Genomic DNA, 17,970 nt, shown 5'->3' with positions numbered 1-17,970 from the left:
TGACCTGTTCATGTTCCACAGTCCTGGTGAGAATGAACTAGGTCCCCGATCACCAGCCTCTCCAATGTTAGAGGGACCCTGGGGCAGGGACGGTACTGTGCTGCGCTGCACAGCCCACAGCGGCAGGGGCGGTGGTGGGGGACGGTGGGCTGGAGAGGGGCATCCGCTGCCCTGGGGGATGCTGGTGTGTGTGTGTGTGTGTGTGTGTGTGTGTGCGTGCCTGCGCACACATCTGTGGGGTACCTGGTGTCTGCCCTTTGAGAATAGGCGTCCATTCCACAAGTGTTTAATGAGTGTAACTACATGCCAGGCACTGTTCTAAGCGCAGGAAGCAGTGGTGAGGAGGCCTTGATTTCTGTCTTCCCCTCGTACCCCACATCCTCTCCGTCCAGGAGTCTTTTTGCACTACCTCTAAAATTATCCCAGATCCAATGATCCTGCCTCTAAGGTCCATCTTCCCAGAGCGCAGAGTGATCTTTCTAGAGTGCACATCAGGCCACGTGTCTGCCACGCTTCAGCCTCGACCCTTCTTCCCATGCCAGGCACAGGAGGTCTGCGCTCCCCGCCTGGGCCACCAGTGCCACCCACCTTTCTGCCTCCACTGCTTTCCTGGCTGCTCTGGCACCAGCCCCCTCAGCTGCTTCCCATGGGCCAAGCTCATTCCTGTCTCAGGCCTTTGTTCTTGCTCCTTCTGCTTGAAAAGCTCCCCCAGACCTTTGCTGGCCACCTCCCTCTCTTCGTTCAGGTCTCGATTCACGTGTCACCCCTCAAGAGGCCCACCCTGTTCACCTAGCTTGGTCGCCGGCCCTATTTCTGTTTCTTACTCTATGTCACTGACTTCAAAACACTTACCGGTTTCTGAAATTACCTTAGTTATCCATTTCTTCATGCTGTTTCCTTGCTTGTTATGCTTTATTGATTGATGGTTGGTTTGCCCCTGGTGGTCTCCTCCACTGTGGTGTCAGCACCTGAGGGCCAGGCCCTCCCTGCCTCGTGTCCTCTGTCCCCAGAGCCCAGCTCAGCGACAGTGCTGAGGAAATGTCTGTGTACTGAGCAACTGGCTGACTTAGCTCTCCTTTTAGTAGAGGAGGGAGATAGAAAATAATTATGAAAACAAACAAGATAATATCAAGTTGGAGGAAATTGCTATGAAGACAGTAAAACAGGGGGACAGGATAGCGTTAAAGTGTGTTTTTTCGTTTGTTTAATTTTGTTTTTGTTTGTGTTTTAGATAGGATGGTCAGGGCAGGAATCTCTGAGGAGGTAGCGTTTGAGTTAAGCTCTCAGAGAGTAATCCAGCCGTGCAGAAAGCTGTAGGGGGAGCTGTGGGAAGGGAATAGCGTGTGCAACAGGCCTGCGGTGGGACAGAGCGTGCCTGTTCAAGCTACAGAAAGGAGAGCCCAGCCTGAGTATAAAGCCAGAGTAAGGCAGGAACCAGAGCGAGTGGGGCCTGGAGTGTGGCTGGGCTTCTAAGTGCCCTGGGAATAGCCACTGGAAGGGTTTCTGCAGTAAAAAACATATTTTGATATTGTATGTGTATACATACGTATATGTATGTATATGCATGAATTCGCCTAAGTATATAAGTATGCATGTGTGTGCTTGTGTCTTTGTGTGTGTTTACTTGTGTGCTCACAGGTGTCCCTGGGCGTTCATGCATCCAGGTGTGTACATGCATGTTGACATGTGTGTACACCTGTCAGCGGTGTCTATCTCCCTCTCTTGACAGATTCTCAAACTTTGCCCGAAGAAGAAGAGCTCCTCCACCTATACCTTCTGCAAGGCAGTTGGCCTGCTGGGCATGCAGTTCCACCTCTTTGAGAATGAATGTGAGTCTCGGGCGGACCCGGGGCCGTGGCAGAGGGCAGTTGGGGGAAGCTGAGGGAAACAGGATGGGCTGTGGGAGCGGGAGGGGCAAGCGCCCCCCCAAAGGCCCCGTCCACTCTCCACGTGGGGCTGGCTCCAGCCTCGCCTGCCGCTGCTGACAGCCTGGGGGCCTGGGATCTGGTTTCCAGATTACTCTCATGGCATCACGCTGGTGACCCCGCTCTCGGGCTCTGAGAAGAAGCAGCTGTTGCATTTCTGTGCCCTGGGTTCGGACGAGATGCAGAAGTTTGTGGAGGACCTGAAGGAATCCATCGCTGAGGTGACGGAGCTGGAGCAGATCCGGATAGAGTGTAAGGACACAGTGCACCCGGTGTCTCCAAGGCGGTTGGGCTCCCAGTCAGCCAGGAGCAGGGTCAGCTGGTAGACAGACCTGACTCAGTCCTTGCCCCACTTTGGAGTGAGTATGGGGCGAGCCAGGGACCGCCCACCATCCCCCCGCCCCTCCCCCAGGCCCACTGCACCATCACGCCTGATGTGGGTGTACTGCTCTTCATGTTTCTTCACAATTAAAGCGAGGTACACTAGGGCATGCACACGTGTGCACATCTAGCCAGGCCGTGGGGCTGCGTGAGTGCCCCATGGAACAGAGAACTCTGCTGTGTTTGACCAGGACCAAGCAGGCACCCAGGGCCAGCTTGCAAACCAGACGTCTGGGGGCCTAGGGACGTCCCTTCCCACCAAACAGCCACCTGCGGGCTCTGCCCCGGATCCAGCCCAGGGCCACATACCGTGTCTGTTCGTTTCACTTCTGTCATATCTTTTAATCTAGAATCGTCCCCGTTTTATTTTTTCATAACTTTGTGTTTTTGAAGAGTCCAGCCTGGGTTTCTGACTGTCCCTCATCCTGGGCTCATCTCTCTGTTCCTGGGAGGAAAGCCTCCATTCTTCATTGTCCCAGTCCAGGCGCTTGAGGACATACGTGGGCCTCTGCCCGTGTTGGTGGCTTAATGGTTGCTTTTTGGTTTAGAAAACAGCTGGATGCCCTGAACCTTGGCCCCCTGCGAGCTTTTACTGTTGAAGCACAGAAGCGGCTTCCGATGACCTTTAAGAAAATTAAATAAGAATGGACTCAGAAACTAAAGCAGAAAATAAAGACAGACTTTGGGCCTGCCCAATATGGCCCCTGAGGTTTTCTAAATTAATAGAAATCCCTTGCGCAGTAGGAAAGGCAGCAGGGTGTCTGAGCAGGGGCCCGTGTGCAGGGCCGCGCTCTTCCTCACTGCCCTGGGAACACCAACCACATTCGGGGCAGTTTGCTTGTGTTCCACCCATCCTCACAGTGACACCGTGCGGTGTCTGTCCCCACTTTACATCAAAGTCCAAGAAGTTCAGGAGTGTGTCCGAGGTTATGCATGTCAGAAGCACAGGAGGTGGCATCTGCATTTAAGTCTGATTCCGAGGCTCATGTAGTCCCCGCTCTGAGAGTGAGAGAAGGGCTTCTGTTGAGAATCTGCTCAGAAAATAGTTAAATGCAGTTAACAGAAAAAGCCGCCAGGGCAGACTGTGTCCCTCATGGAGGAGGGAGGCGGGGGTAAGGTCCTTCCAGCACTCCGCTGGCCTTCTTGAGGCCAGTGGTGTAACAGCCAGACTCTTTTCAAGGGCTGGACTGGATGCTTGGAGATGGCACCTTGGCCACTGATCTTGAACATTCTCAGGGACGCGCCCTAAAACAGCTTCCTTCTCTCATTGTCCAAATGTCACCGATGGCTCCACATGGCCCTGGGGCCGTAATTGCCAGAAGATGCGCCTTCTCGCCCGTCAGCCTGGGAGCAGCAGGGCATATCCCACCCCAAAGTACAAGGGAGTGGACAGTACCAGAACCTCTTATGTCGAGGTGGCTCTCCTCTCCTGCTGCCTGGAGGGCAGGGGGCGCGAGAGGCTCACATCTGGCTCTTCCTCTTCAGGTCGGGCGACAGGGAAGGAACAGCTGAGGAAAGATGAGGCTGGTCAGGAGGCAGGGAGGAAAGAAAGTAGGAAACAGAAAATGAAAACCAGCAATAGCTGCCATGTAAGGAGCACTTAGTGCCTGCCTGGCCCGGGGCTGATCTGTTGTGTTACTTAATTCTTGCCACATCCTTCCACAAGGTGAGTCATATTATCCTCATTTTAAATAAGGAAACTGAGTCTAACAGAACTTATGGAAGTGGTCCACGTTCACGCAGTCAGTGACTAAACAGGCTTCGCACACAGGTCCTGGGGCTCCTGGCTTGTAAGGACGAGGCTAATTTCTCTAGGGCCACGAGAGCCCCTCTGGGAGGGATGATGGGCAGTTCAGCAGCCGGCACTGCTGTTGCCAGCCGGTGTGACTCGGGCAGTCAGGACACACTGTCCTGGTCGGGGGTCTGCCGTCTGGCATCGGCGGACTGTGGACAACCAGAGAGACAGAGAGTGGGACCCCGGAGAGCAGCTTCAGTGAGAGGAACTGGAGCGTGTCTCCTGGAAAAGAGCCGCTGAAGGAGCGGTTCCTCCTGGCCGGCCGATCGCCCGGGAGGTGCTGCACCCGCTCCGCCAGGAGGAGGGGGAGAGAGGCACCGGTCTGTGGTCCAGCGAGGGGAGGTGGAGCGGAGCCAGGTGGGTGCCCGTTGGGCTGGCCTGAGACAGAGCCTGGCTGCGGGGCTCCTCCTCGCAGGTGCGGCCGGCCCAGGGGGGCAGTGGCCAGCACCAGTGCTGCTGCAGCCTGCCGTGCCGAGTGCTTCTTACACTTTGTAATAAAAGCTAATGTTTATTGAGCACTTGCCACAAGCCAGGGCTTATTCTAAGTGCTTCAATGTATTTCCCCACCTAATTCTCTTAATGACACTTTGAAGTAGGCACTGCTGTCCCCTCCGGTGAGGCACAGAGAGGTTAAGTAACTTGCCTGAAGCCACCAGCTAGGAAGTATTAGAACCAGATTCAAACCCGGCATCCACCTCCCTCTTACCGACCTGTTCTACCACCTCCCCAGCATTCACGCAGGCCTTACTGTCCCCATGCACAGACGAAGAGCCTGAGGCTTGCCATGAGGTGGGTGCCAGACTCTGGGGCCCAGGCTTCGTAGCCCTGTTAGGGAGCCTCTCCTCTTCTGCCTCCTCCTCCTGCTCTCTCTCGTCATTTCTTCTTCCCCTCTGTGTGGTAGAGGTCGAGGTTTCTCTCTGTTCATGAGCCTCTCCTTTCCCTAGGGGAGCTGGAGAAGCAGCAGGGAGCAAAGACGCTCTCCTTCAGGTCCGGTGGAGCCCAGGGGGACCCACAGTCGAAGCAGGGATCGCCTACAGGTGAGCCTGGCTCTGCTCAGGGTTCCAGACCCCAGGCCGGCATGGCCGGGCCCCGGGCCACAGGGAGGCCACTCACCAACCCTGGGCTGGGGGCCCGGGGCACTCGGGCCAGGGACGTGCGCGTTCCCAGGGCCATTCCTTTCTGCTGAGGGGCTCCCACTTGCTTTATCTCACGGCCTTAGTAGTGGGCGTGAGGAGGAAGGTGAGAGAGACCCTGGTCGGTTTACAACCCGCACAAAGGCCCAGGGTCCGTGTGACACGTTGCTGTCCACCCTGGCACCCCAGCCCTAAAGGGGCCCCACTGGGGTGCCTTCTCCCCTCCCCAGCCAGGCTCACTGGGGGCGCCTGGAGGTGTGGTAAAGAGAAATCGCTTGAGAAGAAATCGCTGTGTCTGGGGTGGGAGCAGGGTAAGAAGGAGGGGTGGCCGGAAGGGTCTGGAACTCTCCGTCTGCCCCGTCAGCACTCTCTGATCCCAGGCCAGAGTCAGCCCAGCCCAAGCCAGATAAGCCCTCAAACCCAATTCTCAAATGGTCTCTCCAGCTTGAATTACTCACTCCAGACGAATCAAGCCAGCTTCAGCTTTTGTATCACCTTTGGCCACGATCTCTAGACCTGCTTCCTTCCCCCCACTGACATCCCCCTACCCCCCACCTCACCCCAACCTGCAGGAAGCCCGGGAAAAGCGACCTCTGCCCCCTCCACTTGTCCTGAATAGAAGAGAATTAGGAGAGGCAGCATGAGAATTCAATCCCGTCCCAATGAAACCCCAGCCAACCATCCAGAACTGTCCCTCATTAATTCATTCAGCCACCTGTTCCTACATTTAACACTTATTCAAAGCTCTGGGAAGCCAGGGGCCCGGAAAGACATCAGCTTGAGCTGAGACCCTCCAGTGGGTTTCACACTGGTCCAAGACCCTCATTACAGCCATGACACCAGACTGGCCAGACAGCATCACAGGACCCGCTGCCCAGCTGGGAGATGTGACTCATTTCCCAAGCATGCCCTGGGGCTCTTGCGGCTGCATGCCGATCTCCATGTGATGCCGTCCTCCATGTGTGGGTTTGAGCTGCCATCCTGCATTCCTACTTCTCCACTCGCCTGGTTCTCAGCCGGCCCCTTCATTTCTGTAAGGTCACAGTGCATGGGTCACTGCTTGTTTTCACAGCTATTTAAACTCCAGAGCCAAAGCTCAGCTGTGGTTGCCTCTCTGACCCCCTGCCCCGCACCCTGCATCCCAGACTCCCTCCTTCAGAGGCTGCAACCCTGGCCAGGCCGGGATGCATATCTCCAGGGCCCTGTCCCTCAGGTGCCTCCATAGTAGGGTGCTTCTCGGTTCCAAACAATGGTCCAGCTCCCTCTTGTGCTGCAGAATGCAGAGCACCGCCAGGGACCTGGCACCCCCTGAGGTGTGTGAGAAATCAGAAGGCTCAAGCAGAGGGGCCCTGGGATGCCTGCTGGGGGCGGGGTGGGAGCTGGGGTGACTGAGCCAGAAAAAGTCATCAAGCTGTCCCTGGGGGTCCACAGGGTCCCTGGCGCTGTGCCAGGCCAGTCAGAATGCCTGGAGCAATCACGGAGACGTTATTGTCTCTTATGCATGCCGGGCCTTGCGGTGACTGCCGTTCAGGCCTCAGCCCGTGGAGTCCTCCCCACTGAACTACATAGCAGGGATAGGAACAATAAGGGAGCATGGCCCCTCCCTCAGGGAGCCTGCGACTGAAGGGGACAGATTAACATGATGCCCACAAACACACAGAAGAGCCTCCTTGTGTTTCTGGGACCCAAGGACCAATGCCACCTCATAACCAATTTCCACAGTCCATATCGGGAAGGCTTTGACTGTGGGTAAATTAGACTCAGCAATGCCCACATGAGAAAGATCTTCTGGTCTGTGGAGGCCCAGAGAGGTGTAGCATCTTGTCCCAGGTCACACAGCTACTAAGTGGCAGAACTGGACTATGACTTCCGGTGCACTGCCCCGGCTGCCTCTCGGTCACACCAGCTAATTACAGGGATGCTTGGGTTGGGGGTCCTGGGGGGAAGTAGGGATTCATGTTGGGACCAGTGGAGAATGAGCCCTGTGCTCTTTGCATTCAAAGCCAAAAGGGAAGCCGCGCTGGGGGAGAAGCCTGCGGAGAGCACGGTGGAGGTAAGTGGAGGCCTGGTTGCCCAGGTGAGTGGTTCGTCCCCGACTTGTCCTTCTTCTCACCGTCTCTGTTGTTTCTCTTCTCAGGTATTAATCAATGCCTCCCCAGCCCGACTCACCATTTTACCAATTTCAAGAGATACAATTAAAAGTTACTGCTAGCATGGGTATCACCGCTGTCCCAGCGCCTAATTAAGCCGCAGTACTTTCTGCCCCTTCCCTAGCCGGGCTGCCCGCGCTGACCCTCCTGGCCGAGCTCACACCGTGGAGAGGACGCCCATGACACCTCCATGGCGAGCCCTCCCAATCCCGCAGTCCACTTCCCCAGCACACTGCCCACTGCAGCCCTCATACTTGCTGCCTCAGAGAACCCCACCCCCTGCCCCGCATCCCCCGTCCTCCCGCGGAGGGAGCTTGGGCGCCTCCAGAGAATCACCCCTCATGTCCGGTCCCCGAGCAGTCAGACCCCTCTTGGAGAAGTTGGAGAGTGGGGGCACCTGGCGGGGGGCAGTTCTCCCTGAAGCAGCTGGTCCGTCTGGAAAGCTGGCATGGGGGAGGACCGTGTGCAGGAGAAATGAGGCAGAGTAGGGTCGGGGCTGTCTTGGGGTGTCCCCAGGGGGACAGCCGATGACTCTGAAGACTGTCCATGTTGGATGGAAGGGGATGCCGTCCCCTGGCCACACCTGGGCAAGGAGTGGCAGCAGCTGGTCCTTGCCAGACTCCCAAGTGTCCCCAGGTTGAGGGTTGTGCAGTTGCCCCTACAAGATTTGCTGGGCCCCATTCCTCCCCAACTGGCCCCCTGCACCTCAAGGAGCCCCCCTCACTGCTTTTCTGCCAGGCCTCCAGGGACCGCTAGCTGCTCACACAGACACCCCCCTTCCCAACTTCCACTCCAAAACCCCACTTTGAGGTCTGAGGGAGGAGCCCTGCCCCCCAGCCTGGCTAAGCTCGGGGAAGCCCCAGATCCCCCAGGGGAGCCCAGATTCTCTCTCTCTCCCTGCGGCCCCCACCCCTCACACACCTGTGTCTGGAGGAGGCACCCTTACCGGAGGAGCTTCCTGCCCCAGCAGCTGACAAGCCCCCAGGGTGGGTATTCCATCCCCTGCCCCTCCCCCCCCCATCTTCCTGCAGCTGCCCATTCTGTAGCCTTGCAGATAAACACACGAAGTTACCAGCCCTCCCAGTTGGTCTCCCAGCCCTGCCCGTGCCTCAGCCTGACGTGCTTAGGGAGGACAAGCAATCTGATGGCCCCGTCTCCCCTCCTACTCTGCCCAGAGGGCCATGTGGCTATCTGCAAGGCTGCCACCCTCAGCTAGTCCCAGGGCCCTGCCAGCTCTGCTCCCCTGCACAGAGGGCAGCCTCGCCGCCCCGGGCCCTCAGCTGGACCCTGAGCTCTCGGTCCTCTGCCCTCTCTCTGTCATTGCCTGGCCCAGCCAGCTCTGGCAGGTGCTTCTCCATCTTCTCTGAGCTGTTCTGACCTGCTGCTCACGTTCCACCCTCTCTCTGTCTCTCTCTCTCTCTCTCTGTCTCTCTCTTCTTTCATCAGCTGGGAGGTGAGAAGGGGGTGGGAACGAGAGAAGGGTTTGCTGTCACTTCCTGCTTTTCATGTATTGACCATTAAAGATAAAGTCTCCAGGCTGGGGTACGGAGGAGAGGGTGCAGACAGTGGAGGTGCAGGGTGAGGCCGGGAGCTGGGCTGCGTGGGGAGCAGCTGAGGAGGAAGAGAAGGAGGGCCCAGTGGCTCTGGACAGGGGCGGCCAAGTGTTTGCCTGGGGAGGGGCAGTGGTGAAGTCTAGTGGGCAAGAACAGAAGGGGATGAGCCTGCCCCCGCTGTCTCAGGCCACCTTTCTTCTGGGAGATAACTCAGAACGCAAGCAGGTGGGGGAAGGAGCGGGTCCCCTCCAGCACGGTGGACAGAGGCCTTCTGCCCAACTAGGGACCAGAGGGCTCCCCAAGAGGGAGGCGGGCCTCAGCTGTGCCCTCTGCCTGCCTGGTGTCTTGGCAGGGCCGTGAGGGGTGCCGGGGCTCCTTCATGTGTTGGGGGAATCTCAGGCCTAGGAAATGCTGCTGTTTTGGAGGTTGAGAATGAAGAATGAAGCCCGCAGCTTGCTCAGCACAGCGGTGGGGCTTGTGACCACTGAAGGGGCAGACAGAACGCATGTGAAGGGCCTGTGGAGAGGGAAGCAGCCCATCCAGAGTGCACAGACCCAGGAAGGGGGTGGTCCCTAAAGTCACACCTTTTGCAAATAAATAGGATTAGGATCTGTGGATTAAGGCTCTGAGATAGCTTCCAGCTGGGCCATCCTGGCCTGTGCCTGGGGATAAGGTCCCCTCCCCTGCAGCCTCCATTTCCGGCCCTATGCTCTGAGCAGCGGGTTGTGGTCGCGGTGCCCACAAGCGGCAGGAAGCATCCTCAGAGGGCAGGGTCTCAGCCGCCCCCCAGAGGGCCCAGGCATTGGAGGGGATTGTGCTGTGTCCCATCTACAGGCTGGGGCACTGGAGGGATGAGGAATTAAACCCCTAGCCTCCCACCCATTTCCTCCACCTCCCCTTGCTAGTGAGAGGAGGCCAGGCTAGTTCATAGTGACCTCCATGGTCTGGGGGAGGCGGCCACCTCCTCATGCCCCACCCAGGGGGTCCACACTAGAGTCGTTTTGGGATACCCCTCCTGCAGCGGGACAAATTTAACCAGGACCCAGGTTGGGCCAGAAAGGCAGCTGGGGACCTGACTGGCCTTGGCTGTCTGGCTGCTCTCAAATGCGTGCTCATGGCCTTAGAGAGTCTGGGAGGATGGGGCAGGTCCAGATCACCCTGCAGGGGCCCCTGCCACTTTTGGGTGCCCTCATGATGTCAACGGTGATGACGAGCTACCCCTTTTAGAGAGCCGGCGGGAGGAGGGGGCTCGAGAGGCTCACAGATGCTTGGTTCTGTGTCTGTGTCTAGTCTCCCTTTGTCCTCGACACACCCCTGGGAGGCAGGGAGGGGGCAAAGGCTGTCACCCCTGCTTTTCAAGGTCAGAGTTGGTGGAGAGGGAGATGGGAAGCTGCCCAGAAGATCCCTGAATTCAGACTGCAGAGCTAGGCAGAGCCTTCGAGTCCATTGGTCCCACCGCCTGTCTCACGAATGAGGAGACTGAGGCTGCTCAGTGTCGGGGGCAGAACACAGTCTCCTGCTCCACCCAGGGTCAGCACTCCTGGCAGCCCGTTTTCCTCTGGGTGGAAAGATGGGGCGCAGGCAAAGTGAGGGCTGAGAACACCTGATGGGCACAGGAGCCGGGGCAGCCGGGAGGGAGGCTCAGGGCAGCCAGTCCTAGCAGCTGGGAAGTAGTCTTGTAACATTTCATGCTTCTCTGGCTGTTTCTAAACTAGGTGTCAATTCACAACAGGCTTCAAACGTCCCAGCACAGCTCCGGGCTGGGGGCCGAGAGGGGAGCACCGGCGCCACCGCCAGACCTGCAGCCTAGCCCCTTGAGGGAGCAGCCCGTGCCGCCGCCGCCCACACCCCCGGGGACCCTGGTGCAGTGCCAGCAAATTGTCAAGGTCATTGTCCTGGACAAGCCCTGCTTGGCCCGCATGGAGCCCCTGCTGAGCCAGGCTCTCTCCTGCTACGCCTCGTCCTCCTCCGACTCCTGCGGCTCCACACCCCTGGGTGGCCCAGGCTCCCCCATCAAGGTCCACCAGCCTCCGCTGCCCCCGCCCCCGCCCCCCTACAACCACCCTCACCAGTTCTGCCCGCCCGGCTCCCTGCTGCACCGGCGCCGGTACTCCAGCGGCTCCAGGAGCCTAGTGTAGACTCTGCCCACCACACTGCGGTCCCAGAAGGGCTGGCCGCCGGGCCTCGGGCTGCACCCAGCAGCTCCGATTGCCCTTTCGCTGCTCCCCTTGCCCTGGCACGCTGTGTTCCTGGTCACCAATCACTGTCGTTTTGGAGAGAGAACCCCAATCCCTGGCACCTGGGTTTGCCTCGCCTGACCATGCTTCCCTTACTCGATCGAGCACCCCTCCCCCCAGATCTGGAGACACCACCTCACTCTCCCAGGGCCTCCACAGCCAGGCATGGCCAGGCCTCCCCTTCCTCCTGCCACCACTTGGACCTGGACTGGAGGAAACAGGAGCTGAGGGCCTAACCAGCTTCTGGGTCCTAAGTCTGTTAGGACTCAGGCTGGGTGGGCGAGCGTGAGGGGCAGGGTGGCCAGCACCCAAGCACTGGACAGTAGGTGGTCTGGTTCACCATCCCAGCACTAGGGACCACACTGGGTGGAGGAGGGTTGGCCCTGGATCGCTGGAGGGGCCAGGTTGGGGGAAGTTCTGAGAAGGGGCTTTCTCTGCTGCCCATGGCCCCTCCCCACAAGCCCGCGGTCTCCAGAGGCTGCTCCTCCATCCCCAGGGATGTCGGCTGTCCTGACCACATCCTCTGGCTCCTCCCAGGGCCTTCTCCTGCTTTCTCAGGAGCTGGGGCCCTGCCTGCCCAGGGCTGCCCAGACTCCAGGAAAGCTTCGAGAAGGGAGGAGGGAAACAGGGACCATTCTCAGCTCTCACTAGGTCAATTCAACAGGCCTGTGGAATCATGAGGCCATATGTCTGCAAAATGCACCTTTTAAAGAGTTTCTTAGTTCTCTAGCCCCAGATAATACCCAGCCAAGGCAAAGTGTGCACGGGGCATAAACGTAAACACATGCACAGAACCAGGTTAATTTCTTCCATTGTCGATGCGAAAACCGGGCCAGGCAGTGATGTCCCCGGGGGCAAGTGCAGCCAGCAGAGGGGGTGTGGACCCGAGTCAGGGCTCCCTTGCAGTCTGCAGCTTCTGTAAGGGACTGGGATGCGGATGTGGGCTGGAGGACCAGGTGCTCCGGGGCGCTTGCATTTCCCCTGCTGCCATCCCAAACCAGCCCCCCAGCCTTTAGATTCCCCACTCCTGCCCCTCCTGCAAGGTGCCAGCCCTACCGCCAGCATGGGTGGCCGAAAGAGCCCCTACACCCTCAAAAGTGCAAAGGAGAGCAAAGCAGGCTTGCTGACCTCAGGGTCAAGCAGAATCAGAGAGCCAACCTTTATGGGCCCTGTGGAGCTTGGCAGCCTAGCCTCCAAGACCTCAGGGGTTGTGCCATGGCTGCCCAAACATGGCCCTTTCAGGAGGTGTCCGTCCCAAGCCAGGCTGGCCTCTCCGATCCCGTGCCAACGGCTCACTGCTGTCCTGCGCTAAGATCCCCTCACACTTGGAGCCCGTTATCAAAGTGTTCCAAGAGATGGAAGAGAATATTGGCCAGGTCTAAAGTGAATTCGCTGTCCCTGCCCTGCCCCACCCCAGCTGCAGTTCCCGGGGCCGGCTGGGAGGCACAGATTCCTCCCCCACTCTCAGAGGTTCCAGGTGGCCTAGTTTTATGTGTACGTGTGTGGTCACCAGGTGTCATTATGATGTCACTCAGCAAGTTTATTTCCGGCCCTGTCTTTGTCAGCCCAGTTTCCGTAACTCGTGACCAGTTTGCCGTCTCCTCCCACTGTGGCTCCCAGCAGATCTGCTCTCCCCTCCTTGTTGCCCTGGCCCCTCTCCCGTGCCTTTTCTGGAACAGAGTCCAGTCCAATCAGAGCCTTTCGGAACGGAGTGGCTGACAGATGGGGTGCACGAATCCAGACACGACTGCCACCCTTGGCCAGGGCAGCAGGTGTCAGGGACTCAGGAGGCACCGGGGCTGTGAGGATGCAGTGGATGATCTTGAATGAGGGGGCTGCAAATAGACTGGGAGTTACGGCTGGGCGGCGGGGAGTGAGTTATGGAGGAAGAGGAGTTATGAGGTGCCTAAATATGTTTATGAGGTGGGGACCACAAGTGCCAGGGGCTGCCGAGGAAGGGGCACAGTGCCCACCGTGCTCACATAGTGCTTCCAGTTGGCCAAGTACCCTCCTCCCAGCTGATGGGCAGCTCTGGCCCCTCCCCCCACCTCTGCTGAAGCCCCAACTTTCCAGGCAGGACCCACAGAGGTCTTAGGGCTGGCAGGTGCATGAAGCCTGTCTCTTTCTGAGGCCCTGGATACTCAGGCATCTCACTGTCCTTCTCCAGGTAGGGGCTTACCCCTGGCTGCTGTGGTGGCTGCCCTGGGCCCCACTGGCAGCACTGGGAGTCCCAGCCTAGGAAGCAGACAACCCTGGGGTCAGCAGCACATGGAGCTGGTCCTGAGCTGTGAGGGGCTTTTAATTCCTGAAGGCCAGGGCAGGTGCAGCTGGCCCTCCTCACTGTCAGAGAAGCCAGAGTTCCCAGCATCTGTAACCTCCCTCCCCGATCAGTCACCAGGCTAAGGTTGGGACCCAACTCTGTCCCAGTCCCCAGAGCCCAGCACCAAGAGACCTGGAGCGAGCCTCCTGCCCCTCCCCATGCAGGGCCTTGTCAGGCCCCCAGCCCTCCCAGAGGGCCCAGCTGGAGAGGCTCTTGGGCCCTCCTGGTCGTCCAAGGCCGAGGGGCAGTGGAGTGCTGACTGAACTCCGGGACACAGACTGCTGGGTACATGCCCAGTGACCCCAACATGGCCCTGCTCTGTCAACTCTCTAGGCCTTACTTTGGGGGACCTGGGCCCCTCTCTCAATTTTATCCATTTGGCCCCAACTCCAGAATCAGAAGTGGGAGACAAAACTGGCTTTCCCACCCACTTTTGGGCAAGTCATACCTCCAGACCTGGAGCAAGATCCTGCCCTGGCAGCTTGACCTGGAAGCCCGCCTGCCTGTGTCCAAAGGCACACACTTATCAGCCCCGGGCCCTTGACCCCCACCCCTGTCCCTCCACAGCCTGCAGAATGTCTCTGTGCCCAGTAGACTTCCTGATGACCATCTGTCCGTCCGTCCCTGTGTCCTGCTGTCCTCACCTCCTTGCTGCTCTCCCTCTTCCCTGCATACACCCTTCACCCCATGGGAGAGAAACCTCTCTAGGGAAAGGCAGGGTGGCTGCACCCAGCAGCTAATCCAAATGGCAAATATTTTGTAACAAAATAGCCCAGAGGTATTTTATCTGTTTAATTCATAGAGTTTTAGAGATTATATTGAAATATGTCACTTGAGCAAACTGTGTCGGTTCTGTTTCTTTTGTTCTCCAAGAGGGAGGGCCCACCTTAGATCAGAGCATCTAACTGCAAGAGTCCGAGGCACGAGGACATTCTGACGCCCTCACCCTGGGGTCTCTGCGGGGCCGCCAGCCTCCAGGCTGCTCTCCTTGGCTGTAGTGGCGTCATCCCATCGCCAGGGTGACGTACTTCCGAGGGTGATGTACTTCTGAGCCTCGATGTGACAGGATTAGGAAGCCCCGTCTTAAATACGTGACACATGGGTGTGGGGAGTCACCTGACAGGTGGGCACTAGGTCAGAGCTGGGGGTAGAGGGCCAGGAATGTGATCCCCGCCAACACACGCACACACGCACACACATACACTCACATTCAGCCTTTAGCCAGTTGGTGAGACAGCAGGTCTCAGTGGAGACCAGGGGCAGCTTTGGAGGGAGGAAGCGCCACACCTGCCTGTGGGCATCCCGGCAGAGTGAGATGGCGGCTGGGACCCCGTCTGCACAGCTTGGCTTTCTGCAATGGAGAGCAGGGGTATGTTGGAGGGTCAGGTCCCACTGACCGTGTTTCATCATCAGCCTCAGCTGATTTTCACCAGACATCAGCTCCTGAAGCCTGACTTTCCAATCGTGTGGTCTGGTTTGCCAAGCCCCGGGGTGTACTCTTCCTGAAATGGAGGGCACGGCAGACTCCAGTGAAAGGATTGGGGGCACATTGTCAGGAAAAGTGCCTGGAGCCATAGAGTGCAATGGAGCAAACATTTATCGAGCCCCACAGGGGGCCAGGTCCCCTGCTGAGAGCAGGAAGAGATGCCAAGATTCTGCAGAGAGATAAGGTGACAGCCAAGTGGCTGTAACGCAGGAGAGAAGACTGTAATCAAGGCTGAAGAGAGACTCCAGGCGCTTGGGCGAGCATCCACAGCCGCGTGCAGTGCTTGGATCAGGCTCCAGGACGGGCTGGATGCAGGGGGATTTCTCCTGGGAGGGGAGGGAGGAGAGAGTGAAGCTGAGGCATCAGAGGGGCTGCACCATGGGAGGAAAGCAACCGGGTGGGACGGCTGGTCCAGGGACACCTGCAAAGAGGGCATCCAGCTCTCCTGGTGCCCGGAACTCTGAGCACCCAGAAACCCAGACAGCTCCCCAGGCTGGGCGCCATTATCCCCCGTTGAAGTGAAAAGGAACGTGACCTCACCCTCCTTTCAGGGAGTGGGAAATTCCAGGAGAAGCCTGGGACCAGCTGTGACCTGTCCCACCCTGGGAACTCTCTGGCCCAAGAAGCTGAGGACTGGTCCCTTGAGAGCATCCTGAGGAGACCCAGTTCAGCCTGGCATGGGAGAGTGCCTAGGGCCAAAGGGCCTGCTGCTGTCTGTCCAGGGATGTGGGGCGGTGTCACCATTCTCCAAGTCTTCTGGCCCTGAGCTCGTCTAGAAGGACTGGCCGTCCCTCTTTTGAGAGAGGAAGATCATCCTATTCTGACAGAGCCCCTCGTGTTCCAGGCCCCTCTGAGTCCATCTGCCATGGGGATGGACAGCTGTGGTCAGTGCGTCTCCCTGGTCATGACCCTCTAGCTGAGGAAACTTAAACCCATCGTCCATAGGCTTGGAATGTTCCCACTAAGGGGTCCCGGGATTTGCAGGTTTCCAGCTGAGAGCAATGGGCCAGAACAAGATGCAGTGCTGGGAATCTGGGAAAATCCAACAATAAGCTTATAAACACCTGGCACCTGGAGCTGGTCTCGGTGTGGGGATACACAGTGACAGGGAAGCAAAGCGCCTGCGCTCGAGGAGTTCACAATGGTGGCGCCATCCAAGGTAAACCAATGGACTGACTGTGTTCACCTTGCGGATGGTGGTACAAGAGATGAGGGAGGAGCTGCTTTAGAGCATTCAGGGAAGCTGCCCACAGAGGAAAATTCCACAAGCTCGCGGTCAGGGCTGAGGGTGGGTGAGCAGTTCAGAGACCACCTCTACCGGGCGGAATGACCACAGCTTTTAGAAGCAGAAACTTGGGACAGTCAGACAGCCAAAGGCCCATTTCCTGATGTAGGAATTTACTTACATGAAAATTCTTACTAAGTCTTACTTAAACACATTTAAAAACAACCTTTACTGAAGAAATAATAAAACTGGGCTTCTCCTAGAAAGCCCAGGACAAATAGTCACCGTACAGCAAGGAAGTGGAGCGAAAGCAGGCAGTCAGGCGGCTCCAGAAGGCAGGGCGGGTGGCTGCAGAGGAGGACACAGGCCGCCATGCAGACCCCAGAAGAGAAACAGGGCAGGCAGGAGCTGATGCCCAACATGGACCACCAATGTCCAGGGGAGCTCCTGACACGGAGGGGCCGGCTCCCGGCAGCCTGCGGCCTGGCTCTGTCCACTTCCTCCTCGCACCCCAATCCAAGCCAACTCGAGTTTGCCATTTAAAATAACAAGGGCACGGACTTCATGGCCTGGTACCACCTGGCCCGCGCGCTGACGACCTTTCCCCTCAGAGTGAACTACACAGGCCAGTACGGTTGAGCCCTCCCACAGCAGGGCCGGCGGAACACCGCAGCGGGCCCTGGCATGCCTCCCCCCACACACACACCCCAAGCCTTGACGGATGTGGCTCAGGGATCACTGCTTCCAGAAGTCACCATCCATCAACGTCCGTCCACACCCTGGATGAAATGCACTTGCCCCCTGGCCCACGGCATCCTCGTTGAAGGAAGGGACTGCAGAGGGAGCAGGAGGAACAGGTCCGGCTGTGGGCCGCGAGATGCTGGGCCTGGGACAAGGGTCCCGTGAGGAGCTGCGGCAGGGCTGCTCACGTGCACGCTGCGGCCCTCCGACTGCTGGTCAAACAGCTCAGGGGGGGACACCCACTCTGGTCCTTAGCTCACCAGCGCTTGTCCCTCCCATGCTCAGGCTACTTTCTCATAGGACCCCACACAACTCAGGCAACCTGTCACCTCCCTGTCCAGTGAGCCCCTCACTTGCTCAACTTGCCTCTCACCAACTCCCTCTCCTCTGACAAGGTAGCAGCCGGCTGGGGTCACAGATGCAGATAGCGAGTGCCAGGGAAGAAGGCATTCAGAAGAGCTCTCTATCCAAGAGCAAAGCATGGCCTGGAGAGGCTGCTACCTGGCCCTGCTGGTCTTGGGAGAGACCCTTCACAGGCAGGGCGAGGTGTGCCCTCCAGGAGACGGTGAGGCCCAGCCAGAGCCCAGTGGCCTGGAGTCACAGGCTGAGTTCTTGTCTGCTGCCTTTGCTTCCCAGGAAGGCAGCCAGGCCAAGGACAGGCCCCATGCCCTGGCTGGGAGTCAGAACTGGTCCTACCCGGAAAATTCCACTCTGAAAGAGCTGGAGGATGAGGAACTGAAACTCTTTCCTCATCCCCTCCTCCCATGTCCCTGCAGGTCTGGGTGGCTTCTTTCCCTGGGGAACCAGGCGCCCTCACCGCAGGAGCCAGGCCCTAGCACCTCAGTGATTCCTGCTCCCATGACCCTAAAGAACCTCAAGGCAGGCTCTGGAAAAACTGTGGGAACCAGCCGCAGGAAGGCAGGGGACCACCAGGCGAGCCGGCTCGTGTTCCCACATTCCCCACTTCCCTGGACAGACCTGCCACCCCTTCCCCCAGGAGCCCCCAGTCCTCTTTCCTTCCAAG

The 17,970-nt window shown here is 58.3% G+C and overlaps 2 protein-coding genes across 11 annotated transcripts in view; one reads left to right on the top strand and one right to left on the bottom strand.

Annotated features, from left to right (window-relative positions):
• Nucleotides 1–12,053, top strand: part of IQSEC3 (IQ motif and Sec7 domain ArfGEF 3) — a 114,266-nt gene extending 102,213 nt beyond the window's left edge. Inside the window, exons 10-15 of one of the 5 annotated variants that reach the window (XR_006518539.2) lie at nucleotides 1,730–1,829; nucleotides 2,016–2,177; nucleotides 5,046–5,138; nucleotides 7,238–7,287; nucleotides 7,372–8,370; nucleotides 10,653–12,053. Coding sequence is in view for 2 of the 5 variants with exons in the window: in XM_044756444.2 (XP_044612379.1) it covers nucleotides 1,730–1,829; nucleotides 2,016–2,177; nucleotides 5,046–5,138; nucleotides 7,238–7,287; nucleotides 10,653–11,075 (828 nt within the window). In the remaining 3 variants the exon portion in view is untranslated. The remainder of the gene's footprint in view (nucleotides 1–1,729; nucleotides 1,830–2,015; nucleotides 2,178–5,045; nucleotides 5,139–7,237; nucleotides 7,288–7,371; nucleotides 8,371–10,652) is intronic. The other 4 variants (XR_006518540.2, XR_011496944.1, XM_044756444.2 and 1 more) reach the window with 4 other exon arrangements.
• Nucleotides 12,054–14,275: 2,222 nt separating this feature from the next.
• SLC6A12 (solute carrier family 6 member 12) overlaps nucleotides 14,276–17,970 on the bottom strand; it is a 35,005-nt gene continuing 31,310 nt past the window's right edge. For all 6 annotated transcript variants that reach the window (XM_070494359.1, XM_070494360.1, XM_014841796.3 and 3 more), the window contains one exon: nucleotides 14,276–15,306. The gene's annotated coding sequence lies outside the window, so the exon portion shown is untranslated. The remainder of the gene's footprint in view (nucleotides 15,307–17,970) is intronic.

Source organism: Equus asinus, chromosome 22, assembly GCF_041296235.1.
Source record: "Equus asinus isolate D_3611 breed Donkey chromosome 22, EquAss-T2T_v2, whole genome shotgun sequence".
Lineage (NCBI taxonomy): Eukaryota > Metazoa > Chordata > Mammalia > Perissodactyla > Equidae > Equus > Equus asinus.
This window is presented reverse-complemented; position numbering and strand designations above follow the sequence as displayed.